The sequence below is a fragment of the Rhipicephalus microplus genome, chromosome X, assembly GCF_043290135.1.
Source record: "Rhipicephalus microplus isolate Deutch F79 chromosome X, USDA_Rmic, whole genome shotgun sequence".
Taxonomy (NCBI): Eukaryota; Metazoa; Arthropoda; class Arachnida; order Ixodida; family Ixodidae; genus Rhipicephalus; species Rhipicephalus microplus.
Window position 1 is genome coordinate 245,889,535 of NC_134710.1, and position 23,250 is coordinate 245,912,784.

General features: G+C 44.0%; 1 protein-coding gene and 1 long non-coding RNA gene across 2 annotated transcripts in view; both read right to left on the reverse strand.

Annotated features, from left to right (window-relative positions):
• LOC119162284 (RYamide receptor) overlaps nt 1-23,250 on the reverse strand; it is a 198,873-nt gene that overhangs the window by 160,282 nt on the left and 15,341 nt on the right. The window contains exon 2 of the mRNA XM_037414739.2: nt 7,172-7,963. Coding sequence (XP_037270636.2) covers nt 7,172-7,963 — 792 coding nt within the window. The remainder of the gene's footprint in view (nt 1-7,171; nt 7,964-23,250) is intronic.
• Nucleotides 1,595-5,002, reverse strand: LOC142776052 (uncharacterized). The gene is made up of 3 exons (XR_012887260.1): nt 4,843-5,002; nt 3,442-3,527; nt 1,595-3,077 (listed from the first exon to the last, which is right to left on the reverse strand). It is a non-coding gene; the product is annotated as an uncharacterized LOC142776052 (long non-coding RNA).

Genomic DNA, 23,250 nt, shown 5'->3' on the forward strand with positions numbered 1-23,250 from the left:
CAATCCCAGTGGTTTCCAGTTTAATACTCCTTCATGTACACAATCGGTTAATAGGAATGAAATACAGGCATATATATACTTATGATTCTTTCAAATATATACAATCACCATGATTTCACTATATACGCCTTCATGTACACAATCGTTTCCAAGAAGTGATGCACACAAAAATATATATGGATAGTGTTTTCAAATGTATATAATCACAGTGGATTAAGCTTTGTATTCCTGGATGTATAACAATTGGTTATGAGAAATGATGTACATGCAAACATATACGGGTTTTTGCACTTATAACTTTAGCAAATACTTAAGAAACCAATACAATGATCAGAAACACAATAAGCTAAAAACAAACACAAAACTGAGTCAAAACACACAAAAAACAAAAGAGGTAATGCATAATTATGGCTAATGACACAGCTGGGTCACTGTATGCCAAATGTCCCAGCCATTTTGGCAACCATCTCAAATGTATTCGAAAAACTCATGCTGCATTGAAAATAGTGAACTTCTGGAATATTTAGGAGAGGACAAATATTTGGTCACGTGGCTGCCTTCTGAACTTCCTGGAATGCCGTCTGGGTGTTGTATGTGAAAAATTTTATTTTAAAAGCACCGCTCCTTCTTTTCATACGAAACTCGGTCTACGTGTTACGTAACAAGAGCTTAATTTGAGAGAGTTGGTTCATCGTGGTTGTGTGCTAATCACAGCGCGACAACTTTCGGAAGAGACAGAAAGGACAGGAAAGAGCACCGACTGTCAACTGAATTTAATAAATGTGCTACGAGCGCTTTTATACGGAGTACAAGAACCGTGTTCATGCGCGACGACACGTGTGAGCACTACAAAATAATGTTTAACTGTGAAAAGAATACTCCCTCTCGGAAAGGATAAGTGAACGTGTAGTGATGCACTGATCATTGGTTTACCTGATAAAAAATACTTCTACAAACATTAAATTGGCATTAAGTAAACCTATTCTCGTGACGAATGGGGCAAGATTGACTATTCCTGTTGCTGTTTAGTACACACACTTTTGAAAGCTTGCAAGGGGTGGAAAACAACACGCTAATATCATATCTGCTGGCTATTTTTTTAATTGTGAGACACATGATGTGGTATAACATGCAAAGGTTTGGTCATTGTTTTTTGTTGGTCCTGTCTAACTTTACTTTCTGCAGGAGGGTTTTGCAAACGGGTGTGATGATTCTGTTGGGATACCCAGCATCTTTTAGTCTTTTAATCTGGTTTTTAAACCTGACCTCACCCTTGTGCTAACATGATTTATGAAGGGTGGCCTGAGTACATGTGGTATCAATTCCTCTTTCTACTAATTTTGAATGCCCACTATCAAAAGGCAGAACATTCTTAGCACTCCTGGGCTGATAGCACCAGCCAATACACCAACAGCATCATCACACTTGTTTGTGAAACCCTCCTGCAGAAAGTAAAGTTAAAGGAAGCAGGACCAAAAGAAAAAGAGAATGACCAATCACCTTTGCATGTCACACGGTACTACGTACATAAGGTGTCTCACAAATTTAGGAAAAGAGCCAGCAGATATGACATTGTTGTTTTCCGCCCCTTGCAAGCTTTCAAAAGTGCATGTACTTACAGCAACAGGAATAGTCAATCTTGCACCATTCGTCACTAGAATAGGTTTACTGAATGCCAATCTAATGTGTATAAGATACCGCTAACATGTGGAAAAGTAAACATAGGACAAACTGGGCAATGCTTCAATGATCGAGCAAGACAGCATGCTTTAAATGTTAAGAATGGCTATAGTAGTCTCATGGCCGGACACCGTAAAGAATGTAAGTGTAGTCCTAGATTTCATAAAACACGGTTTTTAAAAAAAAAGCAAGCAGGAAAATGAGAGATTTTAGAACTCTTTATCAGGAAGGCCAAGGATCAATGCATCAGTACACCTTCACTTATCTTTTCCGAAAAAGAGTATTCTTTTCTCGGTTAAAATTATTTTGTCATGGTCACACATGTGTTGTTGCAGATGAGCCCTGGTCTTGTGCTCAGTATAAAAACGCTCGTAGCACCTTCAATAAAATTCAGTTGACAGCGCTCTTTCCTGTCCTTTTTGCGATAAGATTTTTATTACAGAAAGAATTTCATTTTCTTACAATTTAGATATAATGATGAGTTTTCATTGTATCACAACATGGAGCAAATTGCATCTCAATACGGACAAAAATCACAATTTTGTGAAATTCGTGATATTTTCTCGTATATTTCAGCAGCTTGAGAGGTCTAAAGATATTTTTTCCTCAAAATATACCTTCTGTGGAGTAAATATTCACTGCTCAGATATTCATACAAAGTGCAATATTGCAATAAAAAATGCAAACATAACACATTTTGGCTTTATTCTTGGAAGCGAATGTGGATAAAAAATTGCACTATTACTATTGAGCTTCAAATACCTTACAGAAGTACATTTACTTAACAGGCAGACCGAATTTGCTTTAGAAAAAATAAGCGGTAGTTTTAAAACGAAATTTTCCACAAACAGCACACAGATGGCATTATGCCAGGAAGTTATAAGCCAGCCACAAGAACAAAACCTTTTTTCTCGCTGAAATATTCTAGCAGTTCACTGTTTTCAACGCAGTAAGTCAGCACTTTTTTTTTCAAATACAATTCAGATGGTCGCCAAAGTGGCTGGGACGTTTGGCATGGAATGGTCCAGCTATATTTAAGCAAAATAACTTACACAAATAACAATGTTTGTTCATCTACCATGACCACACTAGAAAAAGTTGTTCAGGCATTGTGACACTAAAATTTTCAGCGTCGTACTGCCTGAACAACTTCTTTGATAAACTCCAAACTCACGCCGAGAAAAATCCGCTCAATCACGGTGGTTGTTAAAGGCCTTGCAGCCGTAGACAATGTTGAAAATAAAAAAAAAATCAACTCATCAGTGCTGTCACTCCTTCTTCGTCATTACTGACACGGAAGATTTTTCGGTTATCCATGTGGAGGTTCAGGAAGTAGGCTTGCTCTAGACTGGGGCCGGGGGGTAGACTACGCAGGACGTCAGCGGCACCCTCTCATCCTGTAATAAGAGCGAATATGACTTCTCTTAAAAGGATGTTCGTGCTGTTCTGGCAGCACCATATATAAAGAATGTGTAGTGTGTATCCTTCGAAATGGCGTGTAATTGACATTACACTGAACTGGAAGCATACAACCCATACATTCTAATAATTTCGTATGATAAAGATAAGAGTTTTCCAGCATACAGCAAATTCCCGAAATGAGGTGAAGTGTAAGACTACAGCTCGAAAGTGGCACTTACGAAAGCCTGAACTCACCTAAGAATCAAATTCCTTATGGGGTAGTGAGCCAGTGTGAAAAACAATTCCTAAAGTACAACGCTCAGAACATGTAACATTAATCAAAATGCACAAGAAACTCACCTCTTCATGTACAAACAGTGAAGACATCTCTGCTTTCTCTTTTACATGAGAACAAATGATCTTGGGCGTGGCACTAGCGAAGAGGTCTGCAAAAAAAAAAAAGTAAAAGATTTACTGACTTTAATCACGCCTCTAACAATCTGAGGAATTATTACAAGTCACCAATCAGTGCAATTCTGACTGCCTCTATAAGGGCATCAAAAATGAACAATTTTCTCGTTCTTTCTACCCTCACAAGACGCTCCGTCAATGGAATCTAATCCAAATTTGACGCTGTGCTTCCTATTTGCCTGCTTTCTAGACGTAGGGCTGCGAACATGTGTTTTGTGCACGTAATCTAGCACAGAAATTCGTCATCTATAATTCAATCATCTTAATTCATTGTAATTTGATAAAAGATGTGATAGCTCGTCCAGTTTTTAAAGAGTTGCGGGCCTGCAATAGGCACTGCCTTGCACGTATGAAAGTACTTTAAAAAAAAATTTGAAAGCTTGCTTTCAGAAAAAGCGTCTGGCATATTTCGACAACCAAGCCCATCCTCTGATGGCAATCAGGAGCACGCTATTAGCGATTATTGACTACGGGATTTACAAACGTAACCCGTGCCTAAATACTCAGTTAAACACAATCACGCAAGTAAGAGCGCTCGAACGCGGTAACGCGCGTGCACGCCGACTACGTTGCAGCAGCCATGGCTTATGCTAGAGCAACCGCACATAGCTCCAACAGTCACGTATACTCTCTCGATTCTGTTATAACGCCGAACATTATCGCAGATGAAAGCGAAGCACGAAAACAGCAAACAGAAACAAGGGAAAACAACGCACGGCGATGGCCACAACAACGCGCCTTTGGAAGTCTGCTAGATCTTTCTCTGTTGCTGGTGGCACTTGTCCTAAATAGCTTAAAAGACCGAGGCGCACGTGCTGGGAGCATCGCGGCATATCAGCACCTCCAACTATACCGTCTTTAAGAAAAAAAAAAGCCATTTCGTACAGTGCGCCTCTGTACATAATTTTTGCTTTTTCTTTCTTTTTTTACGCTTACGCCTACTGAAGCACGTTGCACATTTGAGTATTAATAGAAATGTTATTACGATGTAGCCCAAAGCACATCTTAAAACAATATCAATCACTTTGTGCAGTGTAGAGACAATGTGCGATCAGCAACTAATCCCGCCCTTGTTAAGTGATCACATCACTCGCTGTATGAGTGATGCAGGCACTTACACAACATCGCGCATAGCAGTGTGAACTCGTTAAGTCACACGTTTAATCGGGCATCTGCAACAGGCCCGCGAACGCATGCTGTTGTAAATGGCTGGCAGCCTACTTCGGCAAAGCTGCTGCAGGCGCCCAGCTAGCGCTGTATGATTACTACCTACGAAAACAGTACACTCACCGTTAACAGGCCCACGTTGTCCGTGTCCGCCACTCCATGAATATTCCTTAATCCGAGCGTCACTTCGAACACGGTGTCATGCGTGACCACCATTGAATATGCGCCTGTTCGCTAGAACACACACAGCGACCAAGACCGCAGACCAACGCAACGCATTTGAAAGACGATGAGACAGAGAGGGCAACATTGAGAGAGAGAATGAGGAGGCACTGGCGGCGGCGTGGCGGCGCCGCAGCTGTCCACGCAGGTGTTCGGTGACGCAACTCTTCGCTTATCTACGCCGCCGTTGTGGGAGCAACGCTGGCCGGGTAGAGCGAGGGGGGAGGGGGAGAGGAGCGGGAAACCCGCCAACGCGGCGCCGAAAGGCAAACGCTATGGCGCATACGGCGGACGGCCGTTCGGCGCGGAATGACTCCTTGTAAACGGCAACTCTCCTTCCAGCCAGTCGCACAGCGACGCAGATTATTTACCAGCCTCGGGTTCTTTGAGTATTTTGACGGAATGCGATTGCAGTGGGCGAAAAATAGTGAAGCAATACTTGCGGAAAACAAAGTGCACCATGGAATGGCCAGAAACAATAATTATTTTGTCCTCGGTGGCATTAGCGAGAGAGCATCGCCACACCTTTTTCCAGAGGAATTTCTTTTCGCATTGTCTGTGTCTGGCTATTCCGCGTATGGTGCCGCAAACACTGAATGCGTAGTCGAAGCTGGAACAAATTAATCCACAGTCGCGGATGTTTATTACAAGGCTTGTCACGCACCACGAAACGTGCCGAGGTTGTTATAACAAACTTTTTGCTGACCACATGATCAGCACATAATTCCATATGGTTGCCCAATGAGCTAGCTAAGCACCTGTAGCAAAGGCAGGGCACGTTCTTGTTAAACGTTGTTAATATAAATGATGGTTGTGCATAAGTGCAGTGACAGCTTTCCGTGTGAATTGGTCATAACCCACGTTTTCGAGCGTAGAAGCGCCTCAGCGGACCTAATCAGCTACCACAGCAAGTTCGTAAGCAATGATTTGGTACGAAAGTGTGCAGCTGTTTGCCATGTACTGAATAGTCCGTGTACAGTGCGTTGACCACCGCCATTTCTTAAGCCACCTCCCATATAGACTCCCAGTCTGAACAGGTGTGGGACCTTAAACACTAAGAAGCAGTGCCCCCCCCCCGCACACACACACGAAATTTGAGGGCGCACGGGCTGATACACACGCATACTTATTCACAGGCGCACACACATACACGTATACACACATACGGCAACACACACACGCGACCGTAAACGCACGCATGAATGGGCGTACACATGTGCACAGGCACGCTAACACAAGCACGGACTCGCACATACACGCGCACGCACACATGCACGGGTGTACACACAATCGCGCTTACACGCGAACACATGCGCAGGCTCACGCACACACACCCATACTCGGGCGAACATTATGTTCCTGTATATAATCCACAGCAAACATGTAGCTTATAAGCTTATAACCAACGCTAAGGAAAGCTTTCGTAACATGGATTGCAGTTAATTGCCATTATAGATGAAACGCGATTTGCTTCTGCTGACATTCTGCTGTATTCGGAGAGCACCTTCACACATTCTAAGTCAATTAGGCCGTCATTTAACGCAAGGTCCACATATTCGTGCAGTAGCTGCGCTGCTCAGCCGCCAATCCGAAGGTAGCGGGTTCGATGCCGGCCGTGGCAGTCGAATTAAGGCGGAGGCGAAAATGTGGAAGCCTTTGCACTGTGCGATATGAGCGCTCATTAAAGAACACCAAATGGTGAAAATCTGCAGCTTTCCACTACGACGACCCTCATAATCATATCGAGGTTTTTGAGACGTAAAATGCCAAATATTATAATTATGTGTTCTTCTTATGCTGCATATTCCATCCGATGAATCGGCACCTACACCCTTCTCAGGCACAAAAGCACCCTTAGAGCCTATTTTAGGGTGCTATCGAGGCAAGCACCCAAACAAAAGGGTGCTTTTTTTTCAATCGACCATTTATGGGTGTTAAAGGGTGTTGCAAAGGGTGCTTTCTCGTAAAAGCACCCTTTTTACACCCTTTTGGGTGCAAAAATTTTTACTGTGTTCGAAGACGTATAGGTTGCGAGAGACAGTGCTCTCTACCATCTTGTTCGAGGCGTGGTAGAGTCACATCTAATATCACAGTTGCTATGGATAACTGCGGCCCACTTTTCTCGCGCAGGCACACAATGCATCTTAGTATTTAGCCCGTGGAGCTGCTGCGTGCGAGACAGTTGTCGCGATGCATGTAAACTTTCGTAAAGTATATAAGTGAGGTATACCTTCCTCTTGGAAGCGGCCATCCGTTGGTCGCGGGCGTCCTGTGCTTCACCGGGCGTCTCCTTTCCCCAGACGACGACCGCGATGCGTGTGTACGTGAAGATGAGTACGAGCAGTGGGAAGAAGTACTGAAGGATCATGAGTGCCATGCTGTAGTAGGCGGTCTGCTCGGGCCGCCCCCATTGCTCGAGGCAGTAGTAGGTGCGGTTGGCGCACGGGTGCGGCACCAGCTGCGTCACGAGCGCCGTGGGCAGCGGCGTCACCAGCGCCACCAGCCAGACGAGAGCGATGATGAGCTTGGAGCGCAGCTTGCTCATGCGCGGCCGCAGCGGGTACACGATGGCCGTGTACCGGTCTACCGAGATGGCGATCAGCGTGTAGGCCGAGATGAAAACGGTCACGCATTGCGCGTACGTAACCAATACGCACATGACGCCGCCGAAGGGCCAATATCCCAGCAGGAGGTTGGACACGAACGTGAACGGAATGCAGAGGCAGGCCATCAGAATGTCACCGATGGCCAGATTCATAATGAACATGTTGGTGACAGTGCGCATGCGCTGGTAGGCGATTACGATGTAGCAGACGATGCCGTTTCCGCCAATGGCAGCCACCGATACGGCAATATACATGAGGTACATCAGCGCCTGAATGCCTTCGGGCACCTGAGGCGACACATCGCAGCTGGCCGCCGCATCTGACCCGTTGCCGCCACTCCAGTTACTCGCGGCTGATGGCGACGCCTCCTCCCCGCTGGACAATGACAGCTCGCTCTCGGTCTCCATGTGTTCTGCCTGCGAGAAAACAATGGTGGCACGTAAAATCACGAATAGGCCGCTCAGCGTAAGTTGGGCCAGTGGCATAGTCTTTAAAAAAACTATTTCAGGGGTTTTACGAGCTAGAAAGAAATTGAAAAAGGAGGTTAACCAGTTCAAAATATCCAATATGCTACTATACACTATGGAAATGTGAGTTGGTTCAAAGTTTGATGGTGTAGACTTCAGAGTGGGACAGTGTTTACTCTGAGTAACAGTTAATATTCCAACTTATAGAGGCATACATTTATGCAACCATTTTCAGCCTACAATAACCGTCATCAATGTGCAGACTCAAAAAGAAAAGCCTATCTTTATTTACGCAAATAAAATTATTTACAATAAATGAAAACTGATGTTTTCGAAACACGGTTATCAAAATTATTTAAGCTGAAATGGTTGACATGCTAAAAAAAACATCACTTAGTATATCTCGTGGCAAAACGGATTGTAGCAGGCACTCCGGAAATTTAGACCATCTGGTGTGCTGCTCGTGCACTGACATCGTACAGTATATGAACTCTAGGTACCATCGGAATGCCACTGCCATGGCTGGGATCGAACCCGCAACCTTCGAGTCAGCGGCCGCGCACTGTAACCGCTATAGACTACAGGGGTGGACGCATTGACCAGCTATGTCGTAATGGTGTTGCAAAAATACCAATCACCCTTTCTAGAAAAGAATTAGTCTATCTACGTACACATAGGTGTTTCTCACAGTTTGCACATTTGTGATGATGCTTGCGAGTGGTGTTCCCTACAAACGCAGTTCTTTGTCACAAAATAAACACAGAAATGTCGGCGCCTGTGTGTCTGGCCACTTTGAGCCCACGTAATTTTTTACATTCTACACTCCATCCTGAAAGTTTACGATGGAAACAGAGATAGAAAAAGCGCATAACAATTTTGTGTAAGTCACTCTCATGTGATACGCAAGATCGATATAAGCCTGCTGCCGCTTCTTCAAGTCTGTGAAAAGCAATCAAGTAAGAATTTTTGTTTTAGACAAGGAGGAGGATGAGGAAATGAGTGGTAGACAGGGAGCTGAACCAGACAAAACTGTTACAGGCACTGTGCAGTCACAAAACGTTTATACGTTGGAATGTTTAATAGTAGCACATACATAAGCCACTGTTGATGTTTTAAATATTAGAGTACTCAGCTGCCAACCGTTTCTTAAGAGGACATTCAAGAAAAATCTTTGTGCCCCGCCGCGGTGGTCTAGTGGCTAAGGTACTCGGCTGCTGACCCGCAGGTCGCGGGTTCGAATCCCGGCTACGGCGGCTGCATTTCCGATGGAGGCGGAAATGTTGTAGGCCCGTGTGCTCAGATTTGGGTGCACGTTAAAGAACCCCAGGTGGTCGAAATTTCCGGAGGCCTCCACTGCGGCGTCTCTCATAATCATATGGTGGTTTTGGGACGTTGCACCCCCCATATCAATCAGTCAAAGAAAAATCTTAGTGAGTTCAGCCGTTTATTTTAAGGGCTACAGATACGGTATGGACGCCTTACACTATCATTTCTGGTCCAATTTAACTATATCTATAAATGGATACCGCATAGAGAAATTCGTAATGATAATTGGGACTATGCGCCGACACCGGCTATGCTCAAGAGCCGGGATTCAATCCCGCGACCTGCGGGTCAGCAGCCGAGTACTTTAGCCACTAGACCACTGCGGCAGGGCCTCGTCGATGTGAAATGGCTGCGGTGGTATAGGTCGCTACTTTCAACTAAAACATACCACCATGTTCGCTTTTGCAGAGAAGCGGTCCACATGAAGTGAAAAAAAAGACAAAATAGAAGCACTGTAAAATCCACGTGTGTGTTTGGTGCCTGCCTCTGTGCCAGAACTTCATTCAAGACCATTGCAAGGCGCCTTATGAAATGTAGATGTGGGGCATTCGATGCAACAAGCCTGAAAGTGGTCTCCGAAAAGCTTGGCACGTTTCATAAATTGTCGCAAGACTGTTTCCATCTTTCATGAGACGAAAACCTGAATGAAGATTTTTCAAAGAAAGCGGGGTTACTCTGGCCGCTTTGTATTCGTCGCGCGCCACGCCGTGAAAGACGTTGTACGCAGCGCTAACAAAAGCCACTGACGCGTGGTTGGAAAACAAAACCAGTTCAATAAATGTCTTCCAGTGAGTCAGCGCCTCTCCTCCCAAACCGCCAACCGAAGAGTTTGAACCCCGACAGGCCTGAATAAAAAAGCTAAATGTTCACTCAAAAAAAAAAAAAACAACAACACCCAGTTCGATCAATTGACCACTGCCTCTCCTCGCACCCCTGGAGAATAGTGCGTGCCCTAATTTACGCAACGCTGCCCACTCCATTTTTCTTTCTAGCACTTACATGCACTTCAAAAACAGGCGAAGACAAATGCAGCTCTCACGAATATCACGCCTTGCGCTCATTCACCATCTTCCGTCTTTCGGGGATTCAGTACTGTTTTTTTTTCTCGTCCACATCGACTTTTCGCTAAGATCACCCCGCCATCTAGTTGCGAAAACCTGCCCGGTGCTTCTCGGATTTGTGGAAACTCGTACTACCTTTTTTCTTACACAGGACAGCACGCTCCATTGACTATGCGCGATGAGACCTGCGAATTTATTATTAACGAATGCTTAACTACAGTTTACTTTGTTTTGTCGCACGTTGTCCTCGAGCTTTATTTAGGGCGTTGTTCTTTGTAGTTTTACGTGCTGTGTTGAAATTGCGAAATCCCAGCGTTGGGTCACTCAGCCGGCCAGCCCTGCGGGATGTTTGCTAAGGAAGCCTCAATATTGATCTTTTAATCTCTGTCCCGTGGCGTGACTGCAGCAAATGGACCTTGCTTTTTTATTCCTTCAATCGTTTGCGATAAACAAAGTTTCACGCGAACGCCGTGTTTGCTCGAAGCATGTGTTTTTGTGCCGTGAAAGTGCGCAAATAGGGCCTCAAAGATCCTGCAACTTTTCTTGTTCACCTTTTTTTCTTTTTTATATACCGTTAGTGTCTCTTTTATTGCAATATCAATTTTAAGGGCAGTCTCGGCTGGTTTTTTGTCAGTGCCACTACCGCCATCATTCACCGTATATGTATATTTATGTATATATATGGAAACTCAAGAAAAAAAAATAATGGCCTCGTATCTGCATCTTTCACTGTAAATGTGTTCAAAAGACGGTAGTTTAGCGTCTGGAGGAAGTGAACAAAACGTTTCTTTGATATTCTGTGTAAAAAAATCGGTGAATGGTATTCTGCAGGCGCTGCGTTAGTGTCTCGATCTGTGCAGCGAAGGTGAACGAGCGCATCGAGGCACGTTAGACGCAAACGCTATCTGGCAGTTATCTTCGAAAACGAAGGAAGGGGTGCGCGCTTGTCTCGGAGGCGATAAGAGTAGAACGTAAAGCGATGGGCAGGTGCCACTACCGTGTCGTCTTAGTAAAGCGTTGGAAACACTTGCCTTTTTGAGCATAGCCTTGTATTGTTTGCACAGCGAGAGAAACACTACCGTCCTTAGAATTACTTATCTATGCCTTCCCTAGTATGAACATACATACATAATATTGACGTGGTGTTATGGTGCCTCAGATATGCGCAATAATTGCTTCTTAATTCACAATCGCACAGGTATGAACGCTTAAACTTGAGCAATATTGGTGGGTGCTGCGGATGCGGTTGGCCGTTTGGGGTGTCGTTCGAAGCCGTTTGTGGTATCGTTACGGTGGGCAAGCAGACAAATGTACAGACAGATAGACAGACCAAAATTTTTGCGTCGAAGTACCCCAAAAAATGCTATCGTCTTAAAAAAATTGACCCCCTATCTGCATGGTACGCTGTAAATGTCGTTGAAAGACGATAGTCTTGCGCCTGGAAAGAATGATTAAAGCGTTTATTTGATAACTGAATGCAGGAACAGCGCAACCTAGAAGTAGTTACTTCGTAACTACGGAAGCGAAAAAACAATGACAGCGCTCTTTTCTGTCCTTGTTTTTTTCGCTTCCGTAGTTACAAAGTAACTACTTGTAGGTTGCGCTGTTCCTGCATTCAGTTATGTCCTACCAACTTGCCCAAGCTTCCACGCTTCATAGCTTTATTAGATGTTTCGTGCAAGAAAATCGGCGAATGGATTTTGAGGCGCTGCGTTACAGTGCCTTGAGTGTGCAGCGGAGGCGAACGAGCGCATCAAGTACAGTCACACTTGAGACATGAGCGCTATCTGGCAGTTATGCTACAAAACGAAGCGCGCCCGTCTCGGAGGTGATAAGGTGTAGAACGAAGGCAACGGGTAGGTGCCACCACTGTGTCGTCTTATCAAAGCGTTGGAAAGACTTGCCTATTCGTGCAAGCGTTGCATGGTCAGCGCAGCATGATAAACGCCACGCTCCTTAGAATTACTTTGTATGCCTTTTATAGTAAAAGATGCACATACAGAATATTTACGTGCTGTTGTGGTACCTCAGATATGCGCAATATTTGCTTTTTCATTGACGATTGCACAAGTATGAATGCTGAATCTTGAGCAATATTGGTGGGCACTGCAGATGGGGTCGGCCGTTAGGGGTATCGCCTGGTGCCGTTTACAATCCCAGCTGTGGCGGCTGCATTTCCGATGGAGGCGGAATGTTGTAGGCCCGTGTACTCAGATTTGGGTGCACGTTAAAGAACCCCAGGTGGTCAAAATTTCCGGAGCCCTCCACTACGGCGTGTCTCATAATCATATGGTGGTTTTGGGACGTTAAACCCCACAAATCAATCAATCAATTAAAAAAAGAAGAAAAACAACAAAAATATAAAAAACAAATACTTATTATAAAAGAAAAAAAACAATAATAAATATATAAAAAAATAAAAAAACGAAAAAAATAAATAAGAGCAATACGGTTAAGGGCAGATGAACACGAAAATGTACAGACAGACAGGCAGATAGACCAAAATTTTTGCGTCGAAAGTCACCAAGAAAGACCGTTTTTAAAAAACGGTGCCCAGCTCTTCACGATGCGTCGACTAGGGCTTATCTCCCTCGCGTATTTTGGCCGTGGACGGGAGGGGGGGAGGGTGTAGATGCTTGAGCGCGCGTGCTTATCCTTCGGTGTGGAGAATCTCACGCCTCCGACTTTGACCAGAACGATTGCGTTTAGTCGACGGGCGCACAAAGATCACTTTGCGTTGGACAGGCACCGTTTGAGAAAAGAGTGCGCCTTTCAAACACAGAGAAGTAACAGCTGGGGCACTTGTTAGTTTGCACTCATATCTGTACCAGTGATTACGTTTTGTGCCTCGTTTTTGTTTAAACAGCGCTTTAAGTGTAAAGCGGTAAACGTTGTTAGTTCGCTCTTGTCCTATGTGTGTTGTTTTCGTGCGTCATTTGTAGGTGAGCAGCGTGCTGCACGTTTTGATCTGCTTGCCGTTCTCAGCATTACATTCAAAGTTGTTGCTATCGCATTCACTGCTTCGCCCTTTTGCGAAACTGGGACTTTTTTTTTATCACGCCCCCGTATATCCCGTCGCATCTCTCTTTACCTACGCTTCCTCCAAATTATTAAGCCTCTCGAAATTGTATGTCATCATGATAAGAGTACATGCAGGGTGCCTTAGCCAGCGTGAGCCAGTTTAAAAATATGTCAGTGCACTGTATAATGACGTGACCAAACGAACATCACGAGACCTAGTGAATGGAGCTACTAATGAAAGTTCTTCACGTGTTTCTGGTTGCTTAATTAAGTCATATCAATTAAAAAATTGAAACAACAAAGTTGGACAAAATATTTGTATAGATGAGATTGCAAAACATCAGATTAGACAGTTCGTGACTTCTTAATAAGTGTTAGGGTTTTTCTTCTTACAGAAAATGCCCGCAAAAAATTTAGATCATACGTGCTTTGGAAATCAAGGTTACGCGAAGCATGCGGAGGGAAAGTAAATGTGTTGTACCTTTTTTTCGAGTGAAACATTATGAAATGACGCTAAAGATACGCACCATTGCTATACGCAAAGACATATGTTTAACAGTCGCATATGTTTCATATAACAAGTTGTTTACGCCTGCGTGATGATGCCAACAGCAACATAGGCATTAGCAACACCAGACACGGTAAGCTGATATGTAGCATTGGTGCTCGCGAGGATGGAAGCCCTGAACAATGCTGCATAAATCAACTAAAGCGGACGGCATTTACCTACAAATGACGTTAACGTGGCGGCATGACTGTTACAATAGGAGCATATATGTCGCTTTTACAGTGAAAGCTGTTATGAGATCACAAATCTGGTCTCGTGCAGCACCGCAGTTGTCCGCCACCACTGGTGTCCATAACCACATCACGCTGAATTTGATAGAAAACCTAGTACCAATGACATAGTGGGGCTCGAACCCGGGTCCGCTAGGTGCCAGCGCAGTATTCTACCACTGAGCTACGCCGGCGCTCAGAACTTGTCGGCAAACTTGCCTTAGACAGGCTTGATGTCAGGAAAGCAATCGTGTTATTACGACTTATAAAGCGTTTTAGAACAGCGAAAGAAGAACCAGTCGTCGCACAATGGGAATAGCGTGACGAGTGGGTCGTCCAATGCTCGAACCCATTATTAAATGTTGTTTTACAGCGAAAGCAGTTAAGAGATCACAACTCGGGTCACGCGCAGTTGTCCGCCACCGCCACCGTTGTCCGTAACTACATCGCGTGAAACTTGAAAAAAAAAAAATAAAAACGCCAGGCCTGCACGGAAGCTGCAGCACAGTCGCAGCGAAAGCTAGAAGAGCGGCCTTTCAGAGTGGTTTGATTAATTTGTGGGGTTTAACGTTTCAAAACCACCATATAATTATGAGAGACGCCGTAGTGGAGGACTCCGTAAATTTTGACCACCTGGGTATGCGTCACAGTTAATAGGGGAACCAGAACAAGCTTTTGTAATAGGTTGGATCATTAGACGGCTCACCCATTACGCTATTCACATTGTGCGACGACTGGTTGTTCTTTCGCTGTTTTAAGACGTTTTATAAGTCGTATTAACATGATTGTTTTCCCGACGATTTTATTTCCAAGGGAAAGGGTTTGACGACGTACGCTACGGCATTGTCAGATTATTCATGTCAGCTGACCAGCGAGTCATATTCATCAAACCACCATACCCTTCCATTCTAAGTTTCGTTTGCATCAAGTTAGGGAAAGTATCACGAGAGCATCCAGACGCAGGCGACTAGATAGATAGATAGATAGATAGATAGATAGATAGATAGATAGATAGATAGATAGATAGATAGATAGATACAAGGATGCTAAAAGTGCTGGCAGTACACTAAGAAATGGTTGGCATTTTAAATACCTTGTGAAATACCATTTGGCATGAATGCTCTAACATTGTTCTTGCAAAGGACTACAGTACTGTAGTATTGAGAACTGCGAGATAAATATGCCTTTCAAAGCGACGGTCTCGTTCTAGCAGGCTTAGTGGCTTCAGGTGGTATGCGAAGAATTATTGGTCAGCTGCGAGCTCTCAATTGGAGTGCGTGCTACACGACTCCATTATTCAACAAAGTGAGTGTCCCATGCTCGCCGCAATTGACACAGGTGGCGCTGGCTGACTTTCCCACGTTTAATTCTCATCTATACCCAATAAAGCGGATGGTCCTTAGCCGTCATGATGGCTCAGTTGGTAGAGCATCAGACGCGTTAATCGAAGGTCGCAGGTTCGGTTGCTATCCACGGCGAGTTGTTCTTTTTTATCCACTTTTTTGACATTTGCATTACAATAACATCGAATAATAACCTCTATACTTTCCTTGGCGTACCTGTTTTTCAGCTCTCAATATATCTGTTTCTAACAAAGTAAACGAGCCCTTGATCTTACCCTTCTTTCATTCATTCACAACACTGTAGGGCACGAGTGCAGCTGCTTAAAAGGGTACAGGACAGTGACGGTAGTGGTAGCTGTGCGATGACGTATGTGCTGCTAACGGCTACACAAGCGATGACTGCAACGTTCGCTTATCATTCTCATGTATTGTGGCGGGGGAAGCATTTTGATACTGTGTTTTTTATGTCGGCCGCTGCGATGGGCCTGCCATTTTCGGCCAGGGGGCGCTGCGCCGCACGCGTTTCGCCGCCTTTCTAGCAAAAGCCGGTCGCTTGGTATCCCGCTCCCGCCTTCTGCCTGTGCTATCTCAGCACGTTGCCGTGCTCTGCACGCGCTGTTATCTTGTCGACCTCCACGTGCAACGTCAGCTATGGCTTGCTCCGAAGGTTTGAAAAGATTGTAAAAACATTTTCACGATGTGAACCTTATCAGAACCGAGAGCGATTCACTGACAACCTTCGCGGGTCCAAGCAATCAAACAAAATGTCTTTGAGCGAGTGCTATGTGAATGTCAATCGTGAACAGCTGCCTTTCTATGACACTAAAAGTGGCGCAAATTCTATATGTATGTTACCGAAAAGCACGCATTTGCTGCGGCAGTCATGTCTTCTCAGAGCTGTTAGCAAACTACCACCACGCTTTCACGTTAATTTGTATATAGCGTTCAGATTTCTATTATTTGAATGTCAAGTTTGTCACGCGGCTTTCAATTTATAAGGATGTCACCGGAAAGAGACTAAACTTACGTCTGCTCTGTTCAGTCCCTGGCACCATTTCAATGCGGTGTGTTCCGTTTCATAAGAGTTTCACTTTTGCCGAGGTTTTCATCAGATGTTGACAAGGTAGTATTGGAAGTTCAATGAAACTTGATTGTTTGCAACTGTTTTGAAAGTATAATGATGTGCACAAAAAGTATTTTATGCCGATTTTGACCAGGCATGTTTTAGGGGCGAAGCTCCTTAGGGCGTGGGCTGTGCGTCCCCTGTAGCCTGTATGTAGCCACCTCTAGTTTAGTTCTTGCAGTGTTCACTAGATGGCGGTACCGTCCCCTGTATGTAGCCACCTCTAGTTTAGTTCTTGCAGTGTTCACTAGATGGCGGTACCGTCTCCTGTATGTAGCCACCTCTCGTTTAGTTCTTGTAGTGTTTACTAGATGGTGGTACTTGTAGCTGATGATGAAAAGATGCAAGATGTTATAAACTAGAAAGCGGTACTTGTAGTTTATGAAAGACGCGAGATATTATAAAATAGGAATGATGTCACATATGGCGCGTGTCATTGGTTGAAGGCAATCGTTCGATTTAGTGCGGCGACGTACGCTAGGGGGAGCGATGTAATAAAATCGAGTGGGCAAAATGTACAGAGGATTCATGGTTTACCAGGTTTACCTCCGGAGCTTCGCCCACTCATCATCATTCACTTCGTGGATATGGCGGAATTTTTTTTGCAGCGCATTTAGGATAATATTCACGCCTGATCACGCAGCCTGTTCACTGATTCGAATGTCGATTAAGTTGTTTTGACAGCTCGCTTGGTCACCTTCATTTCACACAATACCCACTGGGATCGAGCATGTTTTTAGTTACGCTGACATTTGCCCCTGATTACCAATTCAATTTCGCGAATTCATCTAAAAATTTTTACATCTGCCTTGGCTCTCTTTGAAATCTTTTTTCATAGTGGCAGCTGTTTATCATCCGTGGCTAGGGCGCATGCTAGGGCATAATATTTTACGTGGCAAAATCATTATATCATTAGGACGCAGGCCGTGGATTGAGACTCCAGATTGATTCGGCCACCTGAGGTTTTCTTTTTTTTAACGTTCATCTAAATCTATTTGAAGTGTATACGGCACGACGACGACGAACAGAGGGTGCACACACACCGAGTGTCACTTCTGTTTACATTGAGCGTCATACCACCGTACGCTTGAAACATGCAACACCAACACGCCCTGTCTATCATTCTTGCAAAAAAAATCTCAGCGCACTCTTACAGCGTTTCGCTCCCGGGAAAATGCACCTGGCGTACGCGGGAATCGAACTCATTACTCCGATCCTAGCATCGCAGCACCACATCATGCTAACTTATCGGTGGTTGTTGCTTGCAAGACCTGTCCGTATATGCGCTCAGCGCGAACCCACAGCAGAAATATGTTTACACTGAGCGTTGGTGGGAAGTCTACAGCCATCAGCTGAATAAAACACTTGCAGGGCTCGCAGTACGATAATTTAAGTGTATTAGGCTGACAAGCTTCACTGCTTTTGCACTACCAATGGTTGTCTTGGAAAGCCGGAGCCCAATCGCGAAATGTACAGGGGTGGTCTATTTGCTGTAGTTTCAGTTTACAAACACGCTTTCTTTTAATATGATTCCACCCATCGCGTTTCTTTCAGGTAATTAATAGTTTGTGGTACTACGCACGACAAAAATTTTTTCAAGATTTGGGCACACGTTAAGAACCCCTGGTGGTCTAAATTTCTGGAGCCCTGCACTACGGCCTCTCCTATATACATATGGTGGTTTTGGGACGTTAAATTTCACATATAAATCAATCAATCAATCAATCAATCAATAAAAAACTTTCAAAGTAACGAGACCGTGAAGTATCGGCAAACTGCCATAATCCACTCTTGACGCATCTGCTTCTTGCACTGCTTGCACTGAAAACGGTAGAACTCGACGAGCAGTTTTCAGGTGTCGTCATGTTTAAACTTTTGTAGCAGCTCACAATGCAGCAGTAGTGCGTGCCTGTTTTTCAGAATGACGAAGAAGCGCTGCCCATAGCGTGCAAAATGCGAGATAAGTGCTCGAAAGAACACGTTTTTCGTGCGCTCAATGGGAACACCCAGCAAGCGCAGCCCGTCTGAGCGACCGGAGTTTGCCCTATTTCCGCTAAGGCGGTGAACAGCGCTGCGAAACTTGAGCCTGTGCTCCCCATAAGCTTCCGAAGAAACGTCGACCGGCACTACTACTCTTGAAGAAAAGCGCAATTTGTAGCAGAAATATCGTTTACGGGGATGCCCAGTGCTCGTCGCATTTCGCGACAACACTGACACCCTCGCTCTCGATCGCGCACGTGCACAGCTCTCGGGTTGCGTCCATGGTGCAACACGATGTAATTATTGTTCACTAGCCGGATGCTACGAAGTCGATGTTCGTAAGAGACCCTCAAAACGTTGATAGGCCGCTTATTCATTGGATGATCATATGTAACGAGCAACGGGAGTAATAACGCTTGTTCGTCTTCGCGTCCACAGGTTTTCTGTTTTGATAAAATGCATGGTACCTTTGCAATAAAAAAATTCCATTTTTTTTTTGAGGACATGTAATGAGCCGTTTGTCACATAGGCTGAGAACAAAAAAAGAAGCACTGTGTTTTCTTAAAATGTATGGCTAAGTTTTGCTAGGCTCCAGATTTGGGTGCACGTAAAAAAACCCCAGGTGGCCTAAATTTCCGGAGCCCTCCACTACGGCGTCTCTCATAACCAAATGGTTGTTATGGGACGTTAAACACCACAAATCAAATCATCAAGCTTTGCTACGCTTGTCTATGTGAAACGTAGAACAATGTTGCTTATCAGAGTATTGTCATAGTGACATCAAGTGAAATATTGGATAAATTGTTCACCATTGCTTAACTAGGCTCTAAGTGCGAAAATATCAGCTACGTTCTAGTTAAAGAAAGGCCGATCCCGTGTACAGTGGGAAACGATGATATGCAAAGCACAAATGAGGAAGGTTGATGTGTAACTTTAAAATCGGCACAACGTTACGAGGCGGACGTATATTATGCTGTGCATGAATTCCATACCCTGATTACTATGTTTGAACGTGTCGTTTACATTCGTCGTCTGTTACCGTCACATGATATCAAATTCGGTATATGTGTAGTTAACAAAACGACCGCGAGGAGATTATAAGCGTAGCACGCAGTCATGTTTTACATGACACGCATATCATTATTATCATGTTTGGATGTGTCATTTACCTTCGTCGTCTATCACGTCACGTGATACCAAATGGGATATATATGGATTTAGCGAAACGACCGTGAGTGCGCAATGAGCCTAGCATGTTGTCATGTTCTACATTACACGCTTGCCATGGTTATTATTTTTAGACATATCATTTACCTTCGTCGTTCATTATCTTCACGTAATCCCGAATTGGGTATATATGAAGCTATAGCGAAACGGCCGCGAGTCCTTCATGAGCGTGTTATATTAGCATATTCTTACATGACACGCATGTCATGATTATCATATTTGCACCAGTCACATACCTTCGTCATTCATTCACGTTCGGTAATACCACTTTTGGTATATGCGCATGAAGCTAGTGAAACAGCTGCGAGCGCATCAAAAGCGTGGCATGTAGTCATGTTGTTACATGACACGGATGTCATTATTATCGTGTTTGAACGTGTAATTTATCTTTGTCGTCCGTTCGCGCCACATAATACCAAAGTATGTGCATGAGAAGGTAGCGAAACAACCGCGAGCGCATCATGAGCGTGGCATGTAGTCATGTTGTTACATCATAAGCATGTCATGATTATCTTGTTTGCACCAGTCACATACCTTCGTCATTCATTTACGTCACCTAATACCAAATTTGGTATATGCGAAGCTAGGGAAACGAACGCGAGCGCATCATGAGCGTGGCATGCAGTCATGTTCTTACATAACGCGCATCTCATGATTATCATGTCTGCCCCAGTCACATACCTTCGTCATTCAATCACGTCCCGTAATACCAAAGTTTGTGTATGGGAAGCTAGGGAAACGACCGCGAGCACACAGTGAGGGCAACATGTCGTCATGTTTTTACAGGACACGGATGTCATGACTTACACGTTAGCGTCGGTAGCTTGTGTTCGCCATGCAGTCATGTCACACCATACCTGTTTTGCAGCATGTCCAGGGATCGAAAACCGCCGCAAGAGCAGCAAGATCATGAAATGTATATCATGACATTCATGACATACATGTCAAGATTTTCATGTTAAGACTAGACACGCTCGTCATGCAGTCATGCTCTGCCATACGAATTTCGGTATTGATAGCATTATCCAAACGGCCACGAGAGCGAAAAGTCGTAGGCGGATAGATAGATAGATAGATAGATAGATAGATAGATAGATAGATAGATAGATAGATAGATAGATAGATAGATAGATAGATAGATATACTCAAGGTCGCCGAAGTTCGCTAAGAAATGCTTCGAAGTTGAAAAGTGTTATTTAGCATGATCTTAATTATGAAGATTCAAGCTAGAAAGGTCTTCTGGTGAGAGCAATTATTAGGGTGGCCTTAACAAACAAGGTCTTAGTTATCAATTTCATAACTAGCAATGTGCTTATTAACATGACCTTAACAATATGCAAGGAGTTAACCTGTAGTTTTATTTAGCATGGTCATATCAGGGTTATTCAAGGCTTCTATGGTAAGCAAACTACCACCTCAGTTTTATATTAAGCCAGCAGCCGCTGCCAGAGGCGCGGCTGTGCTTGAAAGGCGAGGCGAACGCTGCTTTCGCTGTTGTGTGTGGAAGCGCCTCTATGTTTTGACTTTATAAACTTCGCCATGATCACCGTACTTTCATGTAACTACTTTTACGACACAACATGCGTATATGAGTGTCGGAGTGCGTCGTCATTCTTAAAATGACCACTTGGGCGAAAAGAGCAGTCGCTGAAAACGTCAATCTTGCGCTGGTTTGAGCCTAAAAGACACAAAATTTCTAAATTTCAACCTCCATGATAACCATATGATTATGAAGCATTGTGAACTGGCAGACTCCAAATATATTTTCATCGTCTAAGGCCTTTAACCGAAGAAAAGTACGGGAAATCTTTTTTTTTCACTCTTTACACCGAGTGCAATGCGACGGGTTGTCGCCTGGTGAGCGCTTTGGTCTTGACACTTTAATAGGTGCACTTTTTTATTTTTCTAAAATGAAGTGCCCAGCTTCGCAAGCAGTGGCCCTTGTGGTGCCACTTGTAAAAAGGGGCAAACACCGGGGCTGTTGCATCCACATTCACCAGTGAGATACCATGATCTGTTGACTGCGCCAAAAGCCGATAGTTTGCCCATCATGGGTGTTCAACTGTCTGGTAAAACTGAAAAGTATTTTAACAAAATATCAATAAATAGTGGCTGAAAAAATGAAACTGAGAGGCCACGCCAGATGTGAACTTTTCGCCTGCGTTTTATCATTTCCGAGCAACATTTTATGCCATTGAAATTAGAATCGCAGTCACCAACTTTGCGCAAGGCATCAATGTTTTTCGCGCGTATACGAGTGCATATCGATTCAATATTTGAATCGCTCCTGTCCAGCATCTGTAGGGCCCACTTTCATATGTATAGCGCTACTCCCTCTTTCAGTGGCAGCGCATTGCGGCAGATTTGAGTAGCGCCCATAGCGTGAGGTCAAGTTTCCTGACCATAAGCAGTATTAAATGACTGTAGTCTTACTTAGCTGGTTCTCGATTCACATAATTGTAATGATGTCAAATTAATGAATCGTAAACACTAATGGCTTAATTTTCAATATGGTAATTAATTTATGCGATTATTGTCGTGATTTTTGAAGGATGAATAAAAAACGAAGATAGGACGCACCAGCTGAGCAATGTTCTAAAAGGTACAGGCTAGTCATGATGATATTTTTCATTTCACTCTGTTGGCCTAACATCGAGATGAAACAGCTTTGTTGTTAAAAATGCAGCTGTGAAGTCACATTGGTGTCACAGGAAGTTGCAGACGTTTTCCTTTACAGAAATGTAAGTTACTAAAACCACTTTAGTGTAATGAGAGGAATCTAATGGAATACCTAGTTTTAAAATATTCATCAGAGCTTCAGTGGGGGCGCACATGTTTATGCCGCCACCGCTGCCGGGTGCTCCACCCACAGTGCTACCATCACACATGCAGGATGCTTCACAGACGCGCCTTTCATCTCTCGCACTTCTCCCTATGCACCTGGTTGGTTGGGTGTTGTTGCCGTCTCAGAGTAGTAAATAAAAGTAATCAGGGATGTGCGAATACAAAAAAATTCAAAAAACAAGTCAAATAGCGTTCTGTTGGACTCGGTGCCCGAATCGAATCGGGCAGTCGCGTTTAGATGAAGGCGCAATGGTAGATATACGTACACTGTGCAATATCAGTGCACGTTAAAGAGCATCAGATGCTCGAAGCTACCAGGGCTCTCGACTACGGCGTCTCTCATAAACATATCGTGGTTTTAAAATGCAAAACTCTACATATTTTTATTTATCGTATAGAGTGCAAAGCCAAAAAAAAAAGACAGTAATTTTTTAATAGTCTTTGAAATCTAAGCACTGATGAAAAAGTCAAAGAAAACATACGTTCGAACTGAAAATAGTAAGGTTTCTTGTTTTATTAGCAGAATGATATTTA